The following is a 24,955-nucleotide window of genomic DNA, read 5'->3' as shown; positions in this document are numbered from 1 at the left end:
AAACATACCCTTAGTAAGATGTATTCAAGTAATTGGTTTGTGTGTGTGTGTGTGTTTTTGTAAATAACTTAATAGATCTGGGAAAAAAAGTAGTGTCATGTATGACACGTCTTATGGTGTGACATGCTACTCCCAATATAAAACTTCTTTAAACACCATTTAGCTAATTCTTGTATAATTGTTATGCATGCAGCTTTCATGACTTCATATTAATTGAGAGACTACATGGAGTATTTGTCACACTGCAAAGTTTAAAATGGTGAAAAAAGTAAAAAAAATAAATAAAGGGTGATCAGTCATAGCACCTAAAACCAAGGACGGATTAAGAACTGAGAAGCCATTACACCATGGAGCAGGGGCGGTTCTAGAGGGGTAACATGGTACCCTGCCCGATGTATTTTTAATTATGAACCGATCCAAAATCAAGCGTTATTAGGGATGTGCACGATATTCAAATACCAAAATCACTACTCAGTTATTCTGCATGTGTTAAGAGGTTTTCAACATGATCTGAGTCCTACGGTACCCGACAAACCTACAGGTTTTGGTTGCAGTGTGAAGCATTTACATGTTTCCATTGATCATGGTATAAACAATTGTTTTAATTATTCTACGCCCCTGATTGTGCTATTTAGGCTCAGAGATCACTGTGCACTTTATTCCCTACTATCTGAGATTGTGTTTGCCGCAAAATAACAGAATAACCATTTGTGAACACTCGGGGTAAACCAAATATTACAAAAGGTTAACATGCACATATTTAGGGTAGTAAGGCATCTTTCATGTTATCATTAAACATTAAATGCATGCAGGACATTTTAAATTCCTCTGTACTGTTCGAATTCTGTCGCTTATATGAATTTAAACCATCAGCTTTGTACACAGCCAGGGTAAACTGCACCTTATTTTTGTGTTTGGAAGCATTTTGTAAATCAGACGCTGTTCTCTTAAGTCCTTCAAATAAATGCGCTGCACCTGTGAGATGTAGATTCTCTGAGCACGCACTCGAGTGGCTGTGCTTGCGCTGATGTCATCCAGCATGCATTCAGCCGAACAAATGGTATTTCACATAAGGCTGAAATTTACGTGGATTTATAATAGACATCTCAAAGTAAATAAATAAATAATTTATTTAAAGCTCTGGGCCCTTTTGCTTTAGAGGCCTCCTGGGCAACGTCCCAGTTGGCATGGTGGTTAATCCATCCCTGCCTAAAACATAGTTTCTTTTATACATTCTTATCATTTCTAACCTAACATTCATGTGCATATGTCAACTACCCATAAATATACTTAATGTAATATAATAAAATACTTGGATAATGACAGACTATATAAAACTGTGGATATTGTACTAATTTTTCTTACTCATATTTGTGAATTTCAAAGGCAACACACATCACAATGAAATTGCACAACATTCAGCTTCTTTAAATCATTTATTTCAAATAAACTCTCATTTTTGTAGTTTTTCTTTTTTTGCATAAGTGCAAAGTGCACCACTAGCCACCTGAGGGAAGTCTACGTCCTTAAATAATAATAAAAAAACAAAACAAGAAAAGCGCACATATATTAGTACAAAATTCTTTAAAAAATTGCACAGTTTAGGTGTATAATACACATTTTTAATCTATTTCAAACTTAAATAAAATGGTAAAAGGCTCATCAAGTAAACAAAATTCACAAAATTGAAAATAAAAACATTTCCCCACTAACAGAATTAAAGCTGATAATTGGGAGACCCTGTCACTGACGTCTGCCGTGTCTGTTCTGTGCTGATGTCTCACCAGACAATCCAAATCTATTGATAAATACTTCAGTAGTTCAGTCTTACTACAAAATATAGAAGAGTACGGTGGTCTCCTATTATCAGAGTAGAGCCCCAGTTCCACAATTTACACACAATAAAACCCCTTATATTTGCTCGCAATGTTCAGAAAGACAATCCCAAAATCCAGTTCAGTATGCGATCAAAACGACTGTATCCCTGACGATGTGTATTGCATTTGGGGGGCGGGGGGTGGAAGAGCAGCTCAGCGTCGATAGGGGTGGAAGCCCTGTACATTGTGGTTCTGTCCTCTTCCAAAGCTGCCCGCTGCCGGTTGGGCTGCTGACGAGGGTGCAGAGGGGGGTGCAGCGTATGAGGCAGTTTGCTGGCTGGGGTCGGCAAAGCTATGACCAAAAGCACTCAGGTCCTGCCCATAACCTGTCTCAACAGACATGAAAACATGGGACGGTATGTTAAACCTCAGTAGACTCAAAACGTGTTCACTATGTGACTAGGCTTTCTGGGCATTTCTCATTACCCCTCAGAAATTTTTGTTCAGGACAGAGTTTTTACCTTTCAAAACAAAGGCCATGTACACACTGCAGCTAATAATGATTGTCAATCCTCTTGTGTACAAACACACAGACAGACACACAACTGCATTCTAATAATAATAATTTCGACTCGTCCCTCCTCTCCTTTAAAGGGGTCATGATGACATGCCTTTTTATTATTATGTTATTATGTTCTTTGAGGTTCACATATGATATTAGTTTTTTGCACAAAAAACAGTGATATATTTATAAAACATGATCATTTCCCACCCTTTTTTTGACCGTCTGTCAAAAACGCTCAGTTTTGGTGTTGCTTTTCCTTTAAGACTTGACAGTAAACACCCACTGTTATGATTGTCTCTCTGGTCTTGACTGACCTGCTCTCCTTGCCATCTCACTGCTCACCACTACTGGGCGGGGCTACAGAAGTAATAAGGTAAAGTAGGCGTTGATGTTTTGTTGTGGAGGTGGTCAAATGCAAATGTTTACCACAGTGTGACATCACAATGTGGAGGAAGTAGAGTGGTTTTGGCAGCTTGGTTTCAACAAATGCTCTTTTTGCAGTTTGAAGGACATTTTGAGTTCTGAAACTTACAGTACATTTTATAGTACAATTACCTCTTATATGTCAAAAGATAAAGTAAAATTGTATTCCTCATGTCATGACCCCTTTAAAAAAAATCAAAAATCAATGTTACAGTGAGGCATATACAATGGAAGTGAATGGGGCCAATTTTTGGATTGTTTAAAGCAGAAATGTGAAGCCTATAATTTTAGAAAAGCACTTACATTAATTCTTGTGTTAAAACCTGTGTAATGTTTGTAAAGTTGTTTAAGACATCGCTTTTGCAGTTGTTTTAGGGTTTACTGTGTTACAACATCATGCCAACGAAGTTGTAAAATTGGCAATAACTTTACATAAAAAATTTAGTAAGGTATTTTATCACAGTAAATCATGTTAACACGCCTATTGTTTACGTCTTGTGGCTATACTTTTGAAACAGTAAGTATTTGAACGTTTCTGGATTGGCCCCATTCACTTCCATTGTAAGTGCCTCACTGGAACCTCGCTTTTTGCTTTTTTCTCCCCAATTTGGAATACCCAATTCTCAATGCGCTCTAGGTCCTTGTGGTGGTGTAACGACTCGCCTCAATCCGGGTGGTGGAGGACGAGTCTCAGTTGCCTCCACATCTTATCACCTGGCTTGTTAAGCACATTACCGCAGAGAAATAGCACGTGTGGAGGCTTCACGCTATTCTCCGCAGCATCCACGCACAACTCACCACGCGCCCCACCGAGAGCGAGAACCACATTATAGAGACCACGAGGAGGTTACCCCATGTGACTCTACCCACCCTAGCAACCGGGCCAATTTGGTTGCTTAGGAGACCTGGCTGGAGTCACTCAGCATGCCCTCGATTCGAACTCGCGACTCCAGGGGTGGTAGTCAGCGTCTTTACTCGCTGAGATACCCAGGCCCCCCATTTTTGCTTTTTTAAAGAAAAGAAAGGATGAGTCAAAATTGATTTAGTTGTAATCACCATTATGCCACAAATGCTGTCAAGTGAGCTTAACTTGTATTGAACTCAGAATAGTCTTTTAAACTAAATAAAAGATCTTCAGCAAAACATGGCAGCTCCCTAAAAAATGGTTGTTTACTAAAAATTTCTCAATGCTGTAGTTCTAAATAGTTCAAAAATAGTGAACACTAAATGGGCTACAGTTTACATCTCTGTTTCTTGTTAATAGCCACGAGATGCCAAACCGTTGCTTTGGTTATCACTATATCAATCATTGTGAGTGACTTCTGTATTCCACACACACCTGGTGTGATAATTTAAAGGATTCAGTCCCGTTCTAAATGCGGCAAAACTTAGCATTGTGTACGTGGCCAAATAATCTTTATCTACAAAGGAAAAACTCTAAACTGAACAGAAAACATCTAAAAAACAAAGACAGGATGATAGACAGGTCATGAAAACAGGTTTTTAAAACATTTAAAGCATTCAGGAACAACAAAAAAAATTATCATGAGGCTACTGAAATACTGAGGCTGAGACAGTTTATTTAAGTCTCTAGAGATGAAAGTGGAAGGTTAGACTACATTATTACAAATGAAGAGAAACTGATTCTTTTGAGTAGTTAAAGAAACAAACAGCATTTAATTTTCAACTTTCAGCAAATCCGCTTAGATTTATTCAGGTGTGACTGTCACACACTTGCTTGAGGGGCATAAAATCCACAGAAAACCCAGTAGAGACACTATTAGATCATCCTTTCGGCAGCAAAGCAATGCACTGACCAAGACACAGAAAACAACAAGAAAGCCATCAGTTGTGTTCGAATAGTAAACTACAGCTACAAGCCATACAAATTACATCCATAAATATTGTCTAGAGCAGTATTTCCTAATACCAAAATCATCTAACACCAAGATCAAAGTGAACATGCATCTTTTAAAGACTCTTATATGACATGTAGCTGTATTTTAGTATATCATATGGACAACTGAAGAGATATACTTAAGCTGTACGTAGAATATGCACACAGCATATGCATATTGTACATGCACTTAAATTTGAGATGCATGACAGAAAACAGAACTGAGATGTTTGAAGCCTCACGAATCTATAGGCTGTTCTATTGGGTTTGAGTGGTGGTAGGATGCAGTTGCTCACCTACCTGCGCTATATCCCTGCTCTTCCTGTACATAAGTGTGAGAAGGACGCGTTGGTCCGTAGGCAGAGGGATCCTGAGGATAGTTACCCAAGCCTAGCAGGGAGATGAGGAGACCAGGTTGACTCGACCCAGAGAGAGTCTGACTTAACTACTATCTTAAAGCTCCTATTCCCGTGAACGCTGCCCTCTCCTGCTTTCAGAGCTCATGAACACAGCAGATGGATGAATCAGCCCTGCGCTGTTGCTAAATGAGTGTGTTTATCAGGCTGCTCGCCTGTCGCGATGCTGATGAATGGAAGCGAAGCGTGACATACAGCGACTGATGACACTCGTCTCATAACACTACCCCTCTACCCACAACATACAACCCACACATGCGGCCTGACCCTCACTCTAAAAGCCCACTATATGCATAGGCTACATGTCTCTGAGTTTTACATCAATCCTACAGAAATGCACACAGAACTGGGGACTAATTCAGGTTTAAAGAAATAGCTGACCTAAAAATGAAAATTCTGTCATCAATTACTCACCCTCAGGTCATTTCAAGCCTGTATGATTTTCTTTATTCCATGGAACACAAACGAGAAATTCTGAGGAATGTTCACACCGCTCTTTTCCATAAAATGAAAGCATACAGTAACCATGGCTGCCAAGTTCCAAAAAGGACAAAAAGCAATATAAAAGTACCATAAAAGTGCATGATATTATTATATTTTATAGCTTTGTGTAAGAAATAAACAGAAATTGTTATTGACTGAAAATCCTGCAGTCCGCCAAAGCTCTCAAGTCTTATTTATGCATATGCGTATTCACACTTTATGCGTTGAGACTTGTCGTGCCAATTTTGACGTCACTGACAACAAATACCATTGGTTCTAGTGTGTTTCGTAACCAAATGAGATGTGTATTAGGTTTAAATACAAAAGTACAAAAGAGTTTTGAGAGCTACCGCAGAAGGCTTTCAGTGAATAAAGGCTTAAATTTCAGTATGTTCAGCAGACTTGGAATATAATGCAAGACTCTTTCCTGGTACTTTGTTTTTGTGTGTTTTTTTATTTTATTTTTTTGGAGCTTGACAGACATATTCAGCATGAACTGTTGTTGTATAGAAAAGAACAGCATGCAAATTCTTCAAAAAACAAAAATTTGTCCTTTTGTATTCCATGGAATAGAGAAAGTAATACAGGTTTGGTGTGTAAAAGACAGAACTTATATTTTTGGGTGAACAATTCCTTTAATGACATCCAATCCAGATAAATTTGACTTATCTGATGTAACATTTGTTTTAGAAAACTGTTTGTGTTATTCCCTCAATCCCTTCCTATGGAATACAATGAAAAGCCTTCTATTCTCTTATTAGACTGATATTAGGCAGATTGTGTGACTGCTATACAGTGTCCCATATTTTACCGTCCTCCTGGATCTGGCTGTTCCTATGGACCCCTAAATTACTCAATCTATTTCTGTAGTCAGTTCTACTTTCTATAGTCTAATGCATGCTCCAGATTTTCTCTGTACTGTGTTGGCACCTGCACAAAGAAAAATTCCTGCTATATTCTACACTTGTCAAATTTCTAAAGTTATTAAAGTTTACTTATGAAATGTCTCACATGCACTGCGATTTTACACGTTCCCACCTGCCCACCCCAGGGCTTAAACAACATTTCAATCCTCCATATCACTGTACAGGTTGTGATAAATATCCTCTAAAAGTGTTTGTGTTAAATAAAGTGTCGTCTGATAAAAAGCAGCATTGCAGTACAGGATGATCTAATTCACACATACCACTGGATAAACCTCCACAGACCACACAACATAATAATTAGAGTGAGTAATTAGAGTGAGGGTCTGTGTGGAAGCATGTGTATGTGATGTCATCATGCCCGTTCAGCCGTGTGAACAGGAAGCAGAGGCCCTCTACAGTGGTTTGGTGCTACTTTTCTGTGAGCTCTTACCATACTGGCTGTAGGAGAAGTCCGGCTGTGCTGGGGCGGCTTTGCTCAGGTCCTGAGAGGGAGTCGTTGCCGGGGCAAAACCCAGAGGTCCTGCCCCTGGTGTGGCGGGAGGGGGAGGCACTCCCTGTGCTACAAATTGGTCACCTTGAGGTGTGCTAAAGCTATATCCTATGTTCATAGAGACATAAGAAAAACAATGTAGAAATCATTACAATTCTATTTCAGTTCGTAATGAGGATGCTGCATTCATATGAGGGCATACATGTTTATCAGGGGTGGGAATCAGCAGGGATTGGTGATACAATAATATATTAATATCTGGACCACTATATCAAAATATTGCAATTCTTTGTTAAATGTACTGTGGTTCAAAAATGTGATATATTGCAATCTTTATCACTTGTTTCTCATTCATCTGCATTGGACTTTGGTGCTTTGCGCAATTACATTCTTAGCTTGTTCTGACTATACATTTCAGTTCAATAGAAATAATTAAAGCTGATGTATGTAACTTTCTCTGTGTTAACATACTTTCTCCTATCCAAGCTTAAAGGTGCACTCAGTAATTTTTTCCTCAAAAAAGTTTTACTCCTAAAGAAATTAATTGTAATTTTGAAATATATTTATAAAATCATGATCACTCACATGAGATGAAGACGCCAGTCATATCAGTAACCTTATAGATGTTGTGTTCTACATGGAGAGGGTCCCCTTTTGGCGAATGCCATGTTAGAATCACATGACCAGCCGATTACAACTCGCTTAATCTCAGTAACCAGCCTGATATTGGACACTTTCACTCATGGATTAAAGTAATCTTAGCTGACTGTGAATAGTGAATTTTTATAATGGCATCTGAAACTGAAAACGAATGATTTTGAATGATGCTACATCCAGGCCATTAGTTGTCAGTGTAAGTCCAAATCAACACACACAAAAAATTACTGAGTGCACCTTTAATATGCAGAGACAACTATTAATAAGCCATTCATAGGTTAATTGTCTTGAAAACTGTAAACACTGTCTTTCTGTGGCACTTTGAAAATTGCTCTGTTTGTTTAGAGAGATCCACTTACTTAGACCCACCCCAACAACGTTACTCAACCAATGGCGTGAGTTGGGGCAAGACTATCTATTTGTCGACAAACAGCAGACGGGGGGGGGGGCATTTAGTTTTGAAAACAAAGTTTATTTTTGCAATTCCCTTTGGTAGCGCTAGATTCACAGGAATTACATACTTCAGCTTTATATGTCAAATTATTTTTCTCCCCAAAAAAATACAAATATGAATGTGAAAAATGTTACTAAAAATATTGTTTCACATACCAAACTGTGGTTGTGTGCTAAAGCCCTGTTGGGGATATCCCTGAGGTGCCCCGAATCCCCCTGTAGGTGGCGCTGCGACTAGAAATGCATTAAATGGAGAGGGAGGCTGTGCAGGTGCCCCTCGGCCAGCAGGTAAAGGAGCTCCATACGCAGCTGAGACATAGAACAGGTTTCTAACATTTTGTCAAAACACACTTTAGCAATGTGTTAAGGCCTTTTCACACCAAGTCTGATGCAACATGCAAGAATAAAAAAAAAACAAAAACAAAGTTTTTATACCAGTAATATTACTGCAAAGTCTGATGTCAAACTTTTGTCATTGTCTTAAAAATGTTTGGACAACTGAATTAAAGGTGCTGTAAGCGATTTGTTCATGGAAATGTATGCAAAAAATGTTCCCACTCCCTTAAAGATATTAATCAAATAAGTGTCTTGAGATATCTCACCGGTCTCTGTGACAGCTGTAGACTTTGTAAACAGCAAACAAAAATGTGTCCGCGGAACTTTTCACGTGTCAATCATTTTGCTCGTTCTCATAGTGTTTTATTTGAAGTGGATCGTTGAGGCAATGATTCATAATGTTTGTCAGTTGAGGACGCTACTGTGCCACTGTTGAATTTGACAGCCACAGGAACAAACAATGCTGCTCTTTTGCTCGGTTTTGGTCTCAAAATTATCTTTGGAGGGCAGGGTTTTGAAATTAAGGGCCGTGGCTAATTCAACGGCTCAGTCAGGTGAAAGCATCAGAACACTAAAAATGCATACAGCACCTTTAATTGTTTGACATACAAATAATCAATAAAACTGCTTTAAAACTAAAAAATAAATCACCACCAATTGTTAAATGCACTGAAAGAAAAAAACTATAGATCATTACTGTATTTCCACCACCAAATAAGTTCATAGAGATGCATAGTTTTGTTTTTTAATTTGTCGCACGTGTTAAAAATACTTCGCTGTAAATTCAGACTTGGTGCGAATAGGCTGATAACAAAAGTCTCAGTTACAAAAAAAAAGAAAAAAAGAAAAAAGAAACAAAATGTTCTTTTGTTTTTTGCAGTGGTTTAGCATTGTAACCAGGGTTTGACATTAACACCTGCCCAACGTGGGTAGAAATCGGCAGTGGCAGGTAACCTTCACTCTTACAATCCATTTTGGCAGGTGACGTTTCAGGGTTATTCCTGCATTTAAAATTCTGTGAATGTCGGGCCACTGAAGCAAATAAAATGATATAGCATACATCTTGCGTTTAGTGCTTTTTAAGCACTTAATATTCTTCTTTCTCATCTTTTGTGCAGACCCACTCGCGCGAGTGAAATGCTTTGTGCTCCAATCTCTGGAGCGAGTGCAGAATTATGAAAGAAATGTTACAGATTTATATTAAAACTATTTGAAAGAATCTATTAGATTTTATTTTTAATACAACTGTGAACATTGTAGTTAAGTTTCTAAAAGTAGTTTAGGCTATTATTTTTTTAGATAAAAGTTCCTTAATAATAAAAATACTAGTTTATTTTCCTAGGTAGACTATCTACATTGACCTAACTGGTCTTACCTGTGGTTATACCCTTAATATAAAAATACTAATGTTTTTTCGGTTTTTTTTCTCCCCAATTTGGAATGCCAAATTCCCAATGCGCTCTCGGTCCTCGTGATGGCGTAGTGACTCGCCTCAATCCGGGTGGCGGAGGATGAATCTCAGTTGCCTCCGCGTCTGAGACAGTCAATCCACGCATCTTATCACGTGGCTTGCTGAGCATGTTACCGCGGAGACATAGCGCGTGTGGAGGCTTCACGCTCTTCTCAGCGGCATCCACGCACAACTCACCATGCGCCCCACCGAGAGCGAGAACCACATTATAGCGACCACGAGGAGGTTACCCCATGTGACTCTACCCTCCCTAGCAACCGGACCAATTTGGTTGCTTAGGAGACCTGGCTGGAGTCACTCAGCACACCCTGGATTCGAACTCGTGACTCCAGGGGTGGTAGTTGGCGTCTATACTCGCTGAGCTACCCAGGCCCTCCAAAAATACTACTATTAAATAATGGAAGAACAATGGTAACCTTTCATAAGGGCTCATCCTGTACAATTTTGAATGATGGTGCATAAAGTCTGGATTTCTGTGAATTATGGACACATTATTGACAAAGTTTTCCACCTGTTCTAGCCTAATCCTGTTCTGACTGATCATGTTTGCTTTCAGGGATGACAGGTCTGTGTCCTGCTGAACGTATATAATTCTCGTTCAAATAAAATGTCCAAACATATGCATGCAGTTAAAGGCTGCAGTTAACTTTATCACTGGGGTGGGGGATTTTGGCTAGTGAAAATGATGAGTGGCTGATGACTTTGGAACCCCACTAGTCAAAGTGGCCGGTGAGCCAAAAAGTTAATGTCAAGCCCTGATTGTTACCTAGCAAAGACATGCCTGTTGCTTGTTTTTATGTATACTTTATTCAACATTTGAATAACAGAGGGACAATGTAAATTTGATTATGAAACGGTAATAAAGTAATTTAGGAACACCGATTTTAGTTTGTTTTTGGATGTTTAGCCTACACAATGAATATGGCATGCAATATCAGTTCAAACTGTAATACGTACAAAACATACCAAGAGGTTGACCTGTAGACACCCAAACACCTAGAACAAAAAATATATATTTTAACTCACAAAAATCAGACCATGAAACTATATCAGATTTCTCACATACGCCAAAAGGGAGCTAAGCCGTAACACATTCAGTTAAAGTCTGCTGTATTTCTGGATTCACGATAGACAGATCGGTCTTAATTTGGGCAAGCTCTGCGTGAAAATAATTCCTCCTGCACAGTGAACAAACCCTGTGTGGTTTTAGCCAGATGGAGCAAACAATGCAGCCAGACCTAAAGCAAAGCGCAACTGATACTAGTTGGCTCTGGGTGTCATTTTACAGGTTGGGGCGTGCTACACTCCCGCTGTGTTCTAGCCCAGCGTGTCACTCACCCTGAGGCCCGTAGCTCTGCTGCCAGCTCGGAGCCGGTTGTGCTGCCCAGCCATTGGCTGTGCTTAAGATGGCTCGGGGTCCCCACTGATTGGCTGCCAGCTGACTGGGGGCAGGAGCTTTGTTGTCCCGAGGCTCTGCCTTCTTCACTTCAACCTGCACAAAGGACAAGAGGTCGTAACTAGCGAGAGGAGAATTAACATATTGCCTACTTCCCCCACTCACCTATCAGAAACTTTAGCCCTCACCTCAGAATAGATACTCTTACTTAGGCCAAATGCAAGACCGTAGTCCAGATGGAATGGAATATACTATATACTCTTCTATTTGAGACCTTTTAAACAATGTTTCTAAGGTACTTGGGTATAAAGGTGACATTAAGGTGTTCAAAACTGCACTACAACTCCATGAGTCTGATCACGCAAAATTATTTCTGCTAAAAAATTGAGATTTAGCATTAACAGATATTATTTTTCACTACCACAGATGTACCTGAGAGACACTGTCCCTGCATATATCTTATATCTCAGCTCCTTTAAGTAGGTATAAACTGCTGATAGAAAATTAAGACTTACCTTCCCCTGGCTAATGCTTAAGAACCTCAGTTTAGATATGGCAATAGAAATATAAGGGTCAATGATGTTTAAATGTATGATAATCTAGTTGTTTCACATAATTAACATGCAAATATTAACAATAGAGAGAGAAGACTAATCAGAGATGAATCTTCATACTGTGTCAAATATAAAAAAAATGAAATTAATAGATTTTTTTACATTTTCTGAAGAAAAAAAACCCATCAAAAATTGCTTTCCTGTTCAAAATTATTCATTCTAATTTTATTATAATAAATTAATCAACAAAATATTATATTTTGCCTGTCTAATCATGCATTAGGCAAAAATAATTTAGTCTGATCCATTCGAAAAACAATAAAATGACAAACCTCATGATTTAAATTATCATTCATGTCTGTAGTACAAACGTGTGGGACGACAAGTTTTATATTGAAGTTTAATTCTTAGCGTGAATGGTTTTGTTAAACCCCAAGTATGAGCAAAAATAACAGTGATAATTGCCTTTGTAAGCACCACCAATTATCTAATTATCCAATTAGGCCAATGACATTCTATAGTTACCTGCCACAAAAAACAAAACAAAAAACGCAGTTTAACACACACAGGGAAGATTTGCTCCAGTTAAAGTGGAGATCCAGAAATAGACTTGATACTCTTAAGGGGGTGAGTTATTGGGGTCACCTTGCATCAAGAGCGAGGGACGATATTTTTCAGTTGGAAAGCAACATAAATGTAACAACTCCCTTTTCGTCTCTCTCCTCCTCTCTCGTATGTCGACCTAATTAGGTATCAGTTTGAGCGAGTGGTCTGCAACCCTCAAATCGGCAATGCAGCCCCCACCCCCACGCTCCCGTGGGCATCACCACTCAGAGTGATGGGAGGTCTCACGCAAGTCTTCGCATCCAACAGCAGAGCTGGGATTTGGTACACAGTTTGATATGCTCCACTTTCTAATTTTATAACGTATGGGCCCCACCACCACTCAAGTCCCATCGCAATTATGTCATGTGAAGAACAATAGCCCAGGTACCATAGCACCTGATTCTTTCATGAGTCAAGGAGAGCGTCAGCAGGTGGGAACAAACTCAATGTAGGACAGACGCTTCTGAGCTATTCGAGTCTCAAACAAACTTCCTAGAAGTGGTTATTCACTTTAAATCAGCACACTGCAGACATGATAGAGCACAAGAAAATGCCTCGGGCCTGTATGAAAATGCACAGGCCTGCATGATTCGTTCCGCATTCGAGCTTAAATCAATGCAATCTCAACTTATTTTGTTGGCTTGTCACTGTTATACTATGGGTTTAGGGTAGGGGTGCACCAATATGGAATTTCTGGCCTGGTACCAATAACCGATAATTATTCTTGGACAGATATAATAAAATATCTGTCCAAGAACATTCAGTATACAAAGAACTCCAGACAACCTAAGTTATGGAAAATCACATGTAATCTAGGAGCTTTACACAGCTTTATGCCGTTCGTGCCATTGAAGAGATGGTAAGTCTATCCCTCACAGCCTCGTTGTCATTCCCATTAAAAATCAAAGATGGCACTAGCGTGAATAAGGTCTATACACTTGCATAAATTGTATGGTGCCCATTTAAATTTAGTGTTTACTGTAATCCTTTTTAAATCACAATGCTGTGCTCTAAATAACAGTGTGCTGTTTTCCATATTCTGTTTATGTTTCAAGAAGTAATAAGCAAAAACGATTGCCCCCAAGTCACATGCATACATTATTTTGCCACGTTTTCATTTATTGCTTCATGAAACATACACAATATGGGAAATGGCATGTCATTACTTGCAGCAGATGATCCCGACTGAAATCAGCCCCAAAACTACATAAGGTGCAAAGACGTTGAAATAATCCTCACAGACTGACATGATCTTGGCTCTCACTAACACACGCTGTGTGCGCACGCGCACTGTTGCTCTAGACTGCTCGAGTCTATGCCTGAAGAGAGCAGCCGCAGGCAGTCAGAGACTCTCAGCCGCAAGCAAATAAACTGTAACAAATTATCGGTGAAATATTGGGGGTAATTCCATTATCTGCGTTATAATATTTTGATTTTCCCAGTTGTCGGCCAATAATATATCGACTGCCAATATATGGTGCATCCCTAGATTTGGCTTTTTCCTAGATTGCTAAACCTATACCAAAATTATCAATTGTAACTTCTCCTAGAGCTTTTAAGCTACATCCACCAAACTTGGCACAGACCTTCAGACTGTCCTGACTATGGTTGCTATGTTTCTAACATATTGAAATTATGGTTTTTGTACAACAGAACATCAAACACTTAAAAATCCCAAAGACTGGAAAAAAAGACACATTCAGTTAAAGTCTGCTGTATTTCTGGATTCACGATAGACAGATCGGTCTTAATTTGGGCAAGCTCTGCGTGAAAATAATTCCATACATAGGCGAAATATTCAAATGGACCAAGACTATTCAAATTCCAGCTGACAAAATATGTAAACAAACTCACACATGGCCAGACTGAACATACTAGCAACTATATAACCCTATTATGGGGACATCTATCCATCTATTTGTTTGTCTTACTGTAATGTCGATATAACTAAAACTAGTTACAATTTTCAGACAAGGCTCTGTCAAGCCAATATCAAAGTTTGTATTTTGTCAAAGTTTGCATAATTTAAAACAGCTATTAGTCAAAATATGTAAGAATTGCTAATATTATATTGTCAGAACACAGTAGGTTGACCAACCTTAAGCCAGTCATGTTGACACTGATATTATTACTAAGTCTAGCTGGTGAGGTGAGATAACACGTCATGCAACTTGTTCAGTCTTGCACTATCCCTCGAAACTAAATGCAGGTATCAGACAATAATCTTACGCTACAGAGGCAACATTTGGTACCCACCCAAAACCCATTTGGTGTTAAATGTCTAATGGACACAGTATGGAGATTCTAATACTGAGGTCACTTAATTGAGACTTCTCTTTGCCTTCTTGGAAATATAGAACTCAAATAGTAAGTGACCTGACAAAACCCAAATAATTAACCTGAATAAAAACAAAATATTTATAAAATAAAACAAATTAAAAAAGGAAACTGGCCGGTTCTTTAGGTGAATGCTTGTATAAACCTAATCCTTTATAGTTCACTTAGTATCTATGCAGTACCCAAGTAATCCTTTACAATCCAATAGTAAAGAACTTAATTTTATTTTATTTAATTTTCCTCAATGAGTCACTTTTATACAGCATTACAGCACCTAAAGGAGCGTTCCAAATGAACCAAGCCTTGGGCGACTAACATGGTCAGAAGTGTGTATTCCAAGTAGGAGAAACTAAATGTATAAAAGAGCATCTTAAACATTGTAGGACAATCTTAAAGACTTTTTTTAGGAGTTTAAGTCTGACAAACAAAACATGGAAAGGTTTTGTTCATTATTTTGTAAACCTGCCCCGTACCTTATGGCATGTAGGGAGAGAAAAAAATCATCAATCATTTTTATGTGTAACAACTCCCTTGTGCATTTTAAATGTCAAATTAAATGTCAATTTCTCAAATGTTTGGTCGCCCAAGCTTTAGTTTCTGTTTTAGGGGAAAATAAAACTACAACTACACACTTTTTTGCCCATGATGTCGTGAAAATGCATGTTGACAGCCTGGTCCACTGATTGTTCGGCCTCGAAAGTAATAAATCCAAAACCTAGCCAACGACCAAAAGTCAATAGAGCAGCAGGGTGTTGGGACAGAACAGCTAGAAGAACATAAGAGGGGTGGGGTGGGGGGGTACCCAAGGTTCGGATGACATCACGGCCCAGGTCACCAGAAAAGGTGACAAATGGAGACCAAAAGGACAGAAGTGTTGCGTAATGCATATTACTCTGCTCCCTTCAATATTTTAACCCTAAACATATTTAATGATTAACAGCCATAGAAGGCATCTGATTGCTCAAGTCAGGGCAACTTATGTAACCTTAGTGGTACTAGATCCTGAACAGTGATTTGAAAGGTTTACCCAAAAATGAAAATTCTGTCATCAGTTACTCACCCAACAAACACAGTCAGGTTGTCCCAAACAAAAAAAAAGATGTAAGGTAGTCTCAGTCACTTTTCACTTTCATTGAATCTTTTTTCTGAGCAATGAAAGTGAATGCTGACTGAGACTGTCATTCTCCAATTGTGTTACATGTAAGAAAGGAAGTCATACAGGTTTGAAACAACATGAGGGTGTGAAAAAGATAACAGAATTTGTATTTTTGGGTGGACTATGACTTTAAGGATCTTTGGCAATGTAACTGGCAATATCAAATGTTGATCTGATTTTTACATTTGTATTTATTTACTCATTTTAAGAGAATGGATTGTAAATATCTCTGCCTTTTTAAAAGTTTCATCCAAACCTTTTTCGATCACCCCCCAAATCTTACACAACAAATGCGAGCAGCAACCACAATTATCAATGCATAACAAGAATGATTATTAAACTACATGTTTTTACTGTTTTTCTCAAAGCCTCCCAAAATGACAGTACTTTGGGCAAACCAAGAGAACAGAGATTGCAGCATTGCAAACAAAAGCACCACTAGGATATAAGGATATCTGTGAAACATTTAATAAAGCCAGTTTCTAATATGGTGTAACCCCAGTTAATGCTCGATTCGCAAGATCTGCATTTCACAAGACTCGGGGTCAGCGAAACAGAAAGCGACTGTGTGCACTCACGCGTGCTGGGGTCGTGGAGATAGAACTATTACAGTGCCACTCAGGCGAAGCTGGATTCCAAGGTCACTTGCACGATAAGAGCACACGTCCTCGAGCAGCAGCTGAGTTTAGCTGCACCAGATCCACCAGTGTGAACTAGTTTCCATTAGATCAGATAACTGTGGCAGAACTGGGCTGCGAGAATCTCCACTTTGGGATCTAACCTGATTCCGATTGCGTGTCCTTTGAGACTGAAGGGATCTGAGAATTAGTACACAATTTGGAGCAGAACCATCTGTCTAAAATGAGGACTAAAGATACCCAACCTGCCCATCATCATCAGGCCTGGTTTCATTTAAGAAGAAAGTTGCCAGTTATACAGACTTCTAAAGAGTCAACTTAATGGTCTCTTGCCTGTTCCAGATAGAAGTCCAACATCCATGAAGCAACTGAGTTTGACAGCTAGACAGTATATAATTACTAGAGCTGAGTGCAACATCTAAAAACAATTTTCTTTATAAAATATCGATATTTTTCAGCCTTTTGACAATATTCAATATACTGTATTTCATAGTATTTGTGTATTTGCTCTAAAATGGTTTAGGAGGAGCCGTCCTTTCAACCAAACAGTTATGCAGATTTAAAATGTTTTAGGCAAGAAGTAAAATACAGTAGAATCTATTAATAAACACTCAAGCTTAAGGGAATATAACTTCCAAATAAAAAGCACATTAAAAATCATAGCAATAATCATGATTCGTTGCTTAAAACTGAAGTGTGTAATTTCTTTGCCACTAGCGTCACCAAACGCAAACTAAAAGAATAATTACTGTTTTCAAACAGATTCCAGAAAAAATACCCTGTGTTCCTTTGGTTTTACAAAGTTACGCCCCAAACTCATACTACTGGTTGAGCCAATGTTGCTGTGTCGGGCTGGATGGGCTGCTCAAACAAATTAAACAGTTTTGAAACAGTTTTGATAGTGCCAAAATACGTCTCTGCATTAGGGCTTAAACGTTTAGTCGACGTTATCGACAACATCGGCAATAAAAAATTTGAATGTCGAATAGTCATTCGATCTCATTTAACATAACATAAGATCACTTTAAACTCCAATGATGACACGTGAGAGCAGCACAGCAGCTCGTGCCTGACTGAGGAAAGGAAGAAAACACAGCTCACAGTACAGATGCACTCTAAACTTTCCAAACAGCTTCAGGTGATGTAGGTCGCAAAATATGATGGAATTATACAAAAATACCAAATAAGAAGCAAACTCGTTATGGATTAAGTGGAGCTGGAGCTGCCGCTCCGCTGAAGCAAAACTTGCGTGTTGAGCGTCTTTAAAGGAAACACCCCGCCGTTACATCTTTAATGCAGATATATTTAATGCGTTATAGCTTTATTAAAGTTCAAATAATACGGAAGCAGATCATGTAAATAACTACAAACTCCGAAACTGGCATTTCTCTGTGCAGTCAGCGCCTCTTCTATGAGTTATGCGAAGTGTCCCGATATAAGGGAGAGAGATTGAAACTGCACCCGGCTGAGGCACACTCTGGCATGGAGATGCTCATCCCTCGAGCGCACGTGCATGCTGCAGCTAGATTATAACGTGATGGCTCACGACTTATTGAATCATAATGTATGTGTCACTGTGCATTACTTATCGTGAAGAAAATTGGCAATACGCAGCTTTATTAATTAGACAGAGGTTTTTTTTTTTTTTGTGAGTTAAAGGTGATTTAAGAGAACAAAAAGGTGAGAGAGGTAGTCTTCGCCCTATTATACACTGCAACAAAATACGTTTTTGATTTGTTTTTGCTTATTTTCCAATATAAATATCTAAATCTCCTTTAAAACAATGTACATTTACTTTAGCAGCTATACTGCAGAAGATAAAAATTGTTATCTGAGAATCTTGAATATAATATTAAAAATACAAATATTTTATAAAATATCTAAAAATGCATATGCATTCACCAGAGAAGCAGCATATAAGATATTTACACTTGCTTTTAGAGAATAGATCTTGAATATGAGTATATTTTGTCTTTACTGCACTCGCAGAAGTATAACCAAGTGAAAAAATACACTTATATACAAAATACACTTATATTTAAGATACATTCTCTTAAAGCAAGTCTAAATATCTTATTTGTTTCTTTTCAAGTAAATGTATCTTGTTTTAAGGATTTTTTGACTATTTTAAGTGGAAAACAAGACAAAAACACTTGATAATAATAGGATTTTTTGCAGTGAATTTCTTTACTGAATTAAACATAATAAAACATATTTTATTCCCTTTAATTCAGTGAATGTCATTTAGATGTATTTTTAAAAGATTATTTTGTCCTCTTTATTGTTAGTAAGCATGTTTAATTCAACCTTTTAAGTCGGGGCACAAGCTGAATAATCGGTTAAGAGCTAATGATTAATCATTGCAATAATCGCCGAATAGTCGAATAATCGCTCTAATAATCGTTAGATTAATCGATTACCAAAATAATCGTTAGTTGCAGCCTTACTCTGCATATTAAGCTGGGATACTATAAAGAATTTTAACATCGAAAAAAGATACACACAACTGCTTTAGATTTTTGTTGCCATCAAAATCACCACAAATATATAGTGAATATTATTCAGTAAAAAAAAAAGTGAAATGCCAACACAGGAAGTATTTTATGCAATTTAGTGAACTGAAAGCAAACTTTTTGTGTAAACTCGTAAACTGAGGACAAGCCACCACCTTTAGCTGGCCACAAATGTAAGCATTAACTGTGTTTACACCACAGAAACAGGCATGAGTGTTTCACACCAGGCCTTAATCTGTGTGGTGCCACTATCTGTATTGTATCCTACAGGAAAGAACAGACATATCTCAGGAAAAACGTTAATGCATTCAAACACTTGACAAGGGAAACAGAGACATAGAAAGATAGAGGGCTTACTTAATGTACTACATTGCAATAAACACTAATTTTGTAGATCAATTAAATGTAAATGTTCATAAAAAAAACTTATTCAATGCCTAAAGATTAATAGAAATGAGTTCAGTGACTGGAAATGTCATAAATTCCAAATGTTCACACGTCAAACTACTCCACATATCCCCAAAGAGAGTGAAATGTAAAAAGCATTTCAGTTTGAATAGTGAAAGCAAAAAAGACAGCTGTGCAGTCAGCATGAACCTATGGAAGAGAAACTGACCCTTCGCTAAGCCCCGCCTTAAAAATCTTTTTGACCAATCCAACCTTAGCAACTGTTGCCACCTGCCATAGAACTTTTTCTTTTCTTTTTTTTTTTTTTTTTAATGTAAGCCTAAGTAAGTTATGTCTTTTGATAGTTTAAAACCATTTTCAAGAAATTATGCAAAAATGTGTTAAAATGTTGGTACCAGGGCACTAATCAGTGTTGGGTGTGATCTGGTTATAAAATTACTGATTACAATTACTTATTTTTTTCGTCAAAGAAGTGTAACGTTACATTTAAAAATCTTGTAATCAGATTACTTTTACTAAATTTCAATTAATTACTTTTAAGTACATTCCTTGGGTTACACATTTCTAAATTATATTATTTATGAAGAATACAAAATTATTTTGAATTTATTGAGCGGAAAAACAAAGTTTTCTGTAACAAAGTGTTTTAGAAAGTAACTTAAAATTATAGTAATTAGTAATGTGATAACATTTTCCAGGAAGCAATCAGTAAAGTAATCTGATTAAAATTAACAACTAATTTGTAGTGGATTTCTTTTTTGAGTATCTTACTGAACACTTCTTATAATATTGACATGAGGAACCCTAAAAGGATATATAATGTATTTTTATTTTTTTTACAAATCTTAAAATAAATCTTGAGATAAATAATGCTGTGGATTAATATTTGTCAGCCCTAATTCCCAAATGATCATGTATAATATCAGTAAGGACCTCTGCTCCAAAGTAGATTAATGAGAATTAATATACATATTGTGTCAGATAATAGAAGAGTCAATACTAAATTATACTGTAGGTCTCAATGTACCTAGTCAGTATTTGAAAAAAAGTTAGGAACAGTTCTGATCATTTACACTAATGTTAGCAGCTGTAATCACTATCACATGAGGCTTTTCTCTTTTCAGTTAACTGTGATAAGCATTTGCATTAATTCTGTGTTCCAGTCTCCACCGTTTTTAAGCACGTTTCTGTGTAATTAAACAATTTCTTTAAAGAAAAACAGCAAATAAAAATGCTTTGCAACGTTACAATTAATTCCAGCCCACGTTAAAATGAAATCCGTTCAATTTTTCACATTTTACAGAAAATCACACAGTTCACGGAAACCTCTAATTAATTCCTATGGGACATTCTGTAAAGCTCATCTCAGCGAGCAGAATTAACCAAGGGAGGCGGAGCTTGGTAAAAGGTCAATATCCATAAACAGGTTATAGAAATTGATTATAAAAACAAAAAAAGCAATTTTTTTCTTCTTCAGTGATATTGACTGGCTTTCTTTTCACATTTACTTCGGCAACTGGACAGGGTGCTCATATGGAAAACTGGTGCTGATTGGCTAATAAAATAGTGACTTTTGAACATGGCAGGCATGCTGCATTATGCTGTTTTGAAGCTTTAAGACACAAGAAGATGTGTAAAAAGCTCAACTGACTGAGCAGCGTGTTCAATGCAAATGTCTGCACATCGTGCGGATGCTGCTGATTTGCCTTGCCGCCATGCAAGAGCCGAGACACGCCAAACCCAGCATCACACACACAAGAGGGACTGATGGCCTGTGTGATGTTCTCTTCTCTTTGGGTGGGAATAGTTTGTCATGAGTGTGAGGTGAAAGAGAGACTAAATGGGAGCAAAACTGAATGTGTGGTTTACCTCGAGGCCTCTGTTTCTCTGCGTCATAGATCATTACCACCTCTGTGACCTTCAAAAGGGAGAACAGGTATTGTGAAGGATGAAACAAAGATGTCACAAATGCATGACTTTTAATATAACACACTTGCATCCTCTGAAATTTTTTTTACTATTTTATGGAATTTATCTGGATATATCTATCTAATCGAAGACATACGTACAGCATCTGTGTCCATCTCACCTCTCCAAATCTGTTGAAATAATCCCTGAGTTCAGCTTCTCCGCAATTATGAGGAATTCCACCCACAAATATCTTCTTAGATTTATTGCTGTCACTTTTGCTTCCTTTCTAAAACACAACAAATAAACAGAGCACATATTTTTATTAGGAGATAAGCAAGGACTGGACAATCACAGCAATTAATTTTAAATGAAAATTCTGCCATTATATACTCATCCTCAGTCACCATTCACTTTCATTGAATGAAAGAAAAAAGATGCAATGAAAGTGAATGGTGACTGAGACTTACATTCTGCCTAACATCTCCTTTTGTGTTCCACAGAAGAAAGAAACCGATACGGGTTTGAAACAACATGAGGGTGAGTAAAAGATGACTGAATTTAATTACTATCCTTTTAAAAGTAAAATGTGTAATTTAAACAAACGGAATTGCAAAAATAATGTCTTTTTTCTAACGGGCTTCCCTGTTTTAGTGCATTTCTATCATTATACTTTGGAAGGCTTTGTTTGGAAAATGTTTATAAAGCATTATTGTTACATATTGTCTTGTTTTCTTTCCTAAGAAGGAAATAAATGCATTTTGAAAGGAAAAGAGTCAAATTTCAGAATTTCTAAAACCTGTGATTAGTCGCGATTAACTATGAAAAAATATGTGATTAATCGATTGACAGCACTAGTTTTAACATAAAAAATGTATGCACTTCACCTTTAATTTTAGCCAGATAGCTTGAATTGAAATGCCTGGGCTAATACGAAAATATTTTTACTGCATCTTCCCAGGACAGAAATGAAAATCATTTACCCACATGACAAATGTAGTTTCCAGACTGAAATAACTTTGATTTGAAAAACAAATTTGGAGCAGTTTTACATTTCGGAACTCTTACCCAGCCATCTTTTGCCCGAGTCTTTTCAGGCTGCATACCTCTAGGCGTACATGGTTTTGGATCAATCTGCATGAATAAATAAAAAATACAAAATAAAAGAATTTAGGCTAAATCAAACCAGCATACCATCACTGTGTGATGCAATGACCATAAATATGCAAAATATTGTAACTTCTAATAATTAAATCGCCTTCTCACATTTCTACCATCCAGGTTATGAGGTTTGGTGTCTAGGACAGTCCGTACGCAGTTGGGGTCTTTAAACTTCACAAAGCCGAAGCCCCTGGACTGATTTGTGCTTTTATCTTTCATGATGACACAATCCACAACCTCTCCGTACTGACAAAAGTAGTTTCGTAATGTCTCTAACAAAACAGAGGAAGGCATAATTAGAAAAAAAAAAGCCTGTAAATACCCTTTAGATCACCAATTTTATAGAGCCTCAAGGAAAACTTCAACAAAAACACAAGCACAACAGCCCAACGCAGCTCAGCTAATGGACTCGTGGAAAACAAGCCTATGAATGCCTTACAAAGCTGAAGCAGTTTTTTAATAACAGCCTATTAAATTAACCCATCTACAAAACACTCTGTATACAAGTCAATTACAAAATCCATGTGGGGATAAACTGTTTTTTGTGCATTAGTAACAGGAGATTCTTTTTTCTAGTGCCCCCCAGTTCCGTTTGGATTGAGAAACAATCAAGGGAGCCCCAACAATCAAGGGAGCCCCCCCAAAAGATTGCATCCTACTACTGACCCTGCTCAGTAGTATATTCTAGCAAATGCCCCAACACCTTTATAAATAGAATTCAGCTTTAGGACAAACATTTGGCCCAAAGGTCAACATTCACATGATAGAAATTACTGTACATCAAATCTACCCAAAAATGCAAAACCAGACTGATACAGGCTTGCAGTGCATGCATGCATGACTTGAGAACACCCACAAGGCAACTAAATAACTAATGTTGCTGTATAAAACTATGGGAAGATTCATATTGCAGTTCAACTCACCCTGGGTGGTGCTCCAATCCAATCCACCCACAAACAGCTTCCTGCAACACAAAGATGAAAGAATGGCATCATGCAATGTGTTTACTCAGAAAGAAACACAAGTCAAGGTGAAGAAGAAAAAAAAGATTGCCCTTTGCCTGTAATGACAGAGGGATCTGTGAACGGGTGATCAGAACACACTCATCCATCCAAACGAACACGACCAGCTCAGAACACACCTCAAAAAATAGACAGGGTTAACATATCAACCTGCCTAAAGTAAACTACTGCTGGCTGGGACATGGGAAGACACTGTGCATGAATGCTAATCTCCCATGACGCGATTATAATTTTATAGCCTAGTATGTGAGAGCAATACAAGCCTCCAGTTTTATATGGAATAATGTTGAGTGCTACAAAAATCATTTTAATTCGTCCCTTGTTTATTTAAAGAAGGTACTGTTTTAAAAGTATAGCTGCAAAATGTAAACATTAAACAAAAGCAGCAATTTACCAGCGTTACTTCTTTTACCAGATTACACTGTTTACAGGCGTTACGTCGTCATGACAACGAAGTTGTCATACTGGCTTTAACTTTACAAAGAGAAGGTTATTAAGCAATTGTATCACTCTAAAATCATATTAACACCTATATTTTGACGTCTTGTGGCTATACTTCTGAAACTGCGTGTATTTGAATGTTTATGGACTGGCCACATTAACTGCAACTGTAAATGTCCTACTCTGACTTTTGCATATTTAAATAAACAAAGGACGAGTCGAAATAAAACAATTTTTGTGGTAAACAACATTATGCCACGAATGCTGTCGATTGAGCTTAATTTGTATTAAGGTCGGAACATTAATCCACGTAACAGCGATACAAACATGCAGTTTGATTACCCAATATTACACAACTTAAAATGTAAAAGAGAGCAATATGAGCCTCTAGTTTGATTATAAAACATACAGCCTGAAAGACAGAGCGATACAAGCCCAGTTTTACAGCTGATTCTTCTTCGAGATCAATCTCTCTCTCACTCACTGTATCGTCAGTACATATATTATCTGTTTAATTAACCGAGAACATGTCGATGTCCCATGGTTCCTCGTATAATTATGTTTACTGGTGCACGGGTGTGAGTACGCTCTACTGTACCCCGGGTGGCCCGCAGCGCATCTCTCCCCGCTGGAGCGGCTGCAGTGCATACAAACACTGTCCATATAACCCAGCGTGTCTTACCCGATTTCGTCTCCAGCTAAGTTGCTGTTCATCTCCGTGGCGAGGGTTGTGGACGGGAGTGCTGACATGGGTCCTCTCGCTCGGTCTCCTACCGGTCTCCGTCGCCCGGGAAGGTCACACTCCGCTTTCGGTTCAAACCGAATCTGCGCAATACTGACGCGAGCCACGGGGCTCACCAGCAGGTGCAGTGCAACAAGAG

The 24,955-nt window shown here is 37.9% G+C and overlaps 1 protein-coding gene across 6 annotated transcripts; it reads right to left on the bottom strand.

The window, feature by feature from the left end:
* Positions 1-1,417: 1,417 nt before the first annotated feature.
* On the bottom strand, positions 1,418-24,955 carry LOC127427656 (DAZ-associated protein 1-like). 6 transcript variants are annotated; one of them, XM_051675362.1, is made up of 12 exons: positions 24,757-24,952; positions 23,535-23,575; positions 22,717-22,883; positions 22,519-22,584; positions 21,632-21,739; positions 21,412-21,460; positions 15,460-15,593; positions 11,273-11,426; positions 10,892-10,930; positions 8,284-8,436; positions 6,958-7,125; positions 1,418-2,203 (listed from the first exon to the last, which is right to left on the bottom strand). In XM_051675362.1, exons 1-12 carry the CDS (start codon positions 24,822-24,824, stop codon positions 2,031-2,033), a joined length of 1,320 nt encoding a protein of 439 aa, XP_051531322.1. In that variant the 5' UTR covers positions 24,825-24,952; the 3' UTR covers positions 1,418-2,030. The 6 variants fall into 6 exon arrangements, with proteins under 6 accessions (XP_051531322.1, XP_051531323.1, XP_051531324.1 ...); XM_051675363.1 differs by having other exon boundaries at positions 10,901-10,930; positions 24,757-24,951; XM_051675364.1 differs by having other exon boundaries at positions 15,460-15,542; positions 24,757-24,950.

Source organism: Myxocyprinus asiaticus, chromosome 37 (genome assembly GCF_019703515.2).
Source record: "Myxocyprinus asiaticus isolate MX2 ecotype Aquarium Trade chromosome 37, UBuf_Myxa_2, whole genome shotgun sequence".
Taxonomy (NCBI): Eukaryota; Metazoa; Chordata; class Actinopteri; order Cypriniformes; family Catostomidae; genus Myxocyprinus; species Myxocyprinus asiaticus.
Note: the sequence above shows the minus strand (reverse complement) of the source record. Positions and strands in the feature narration are given on the sequence as shown.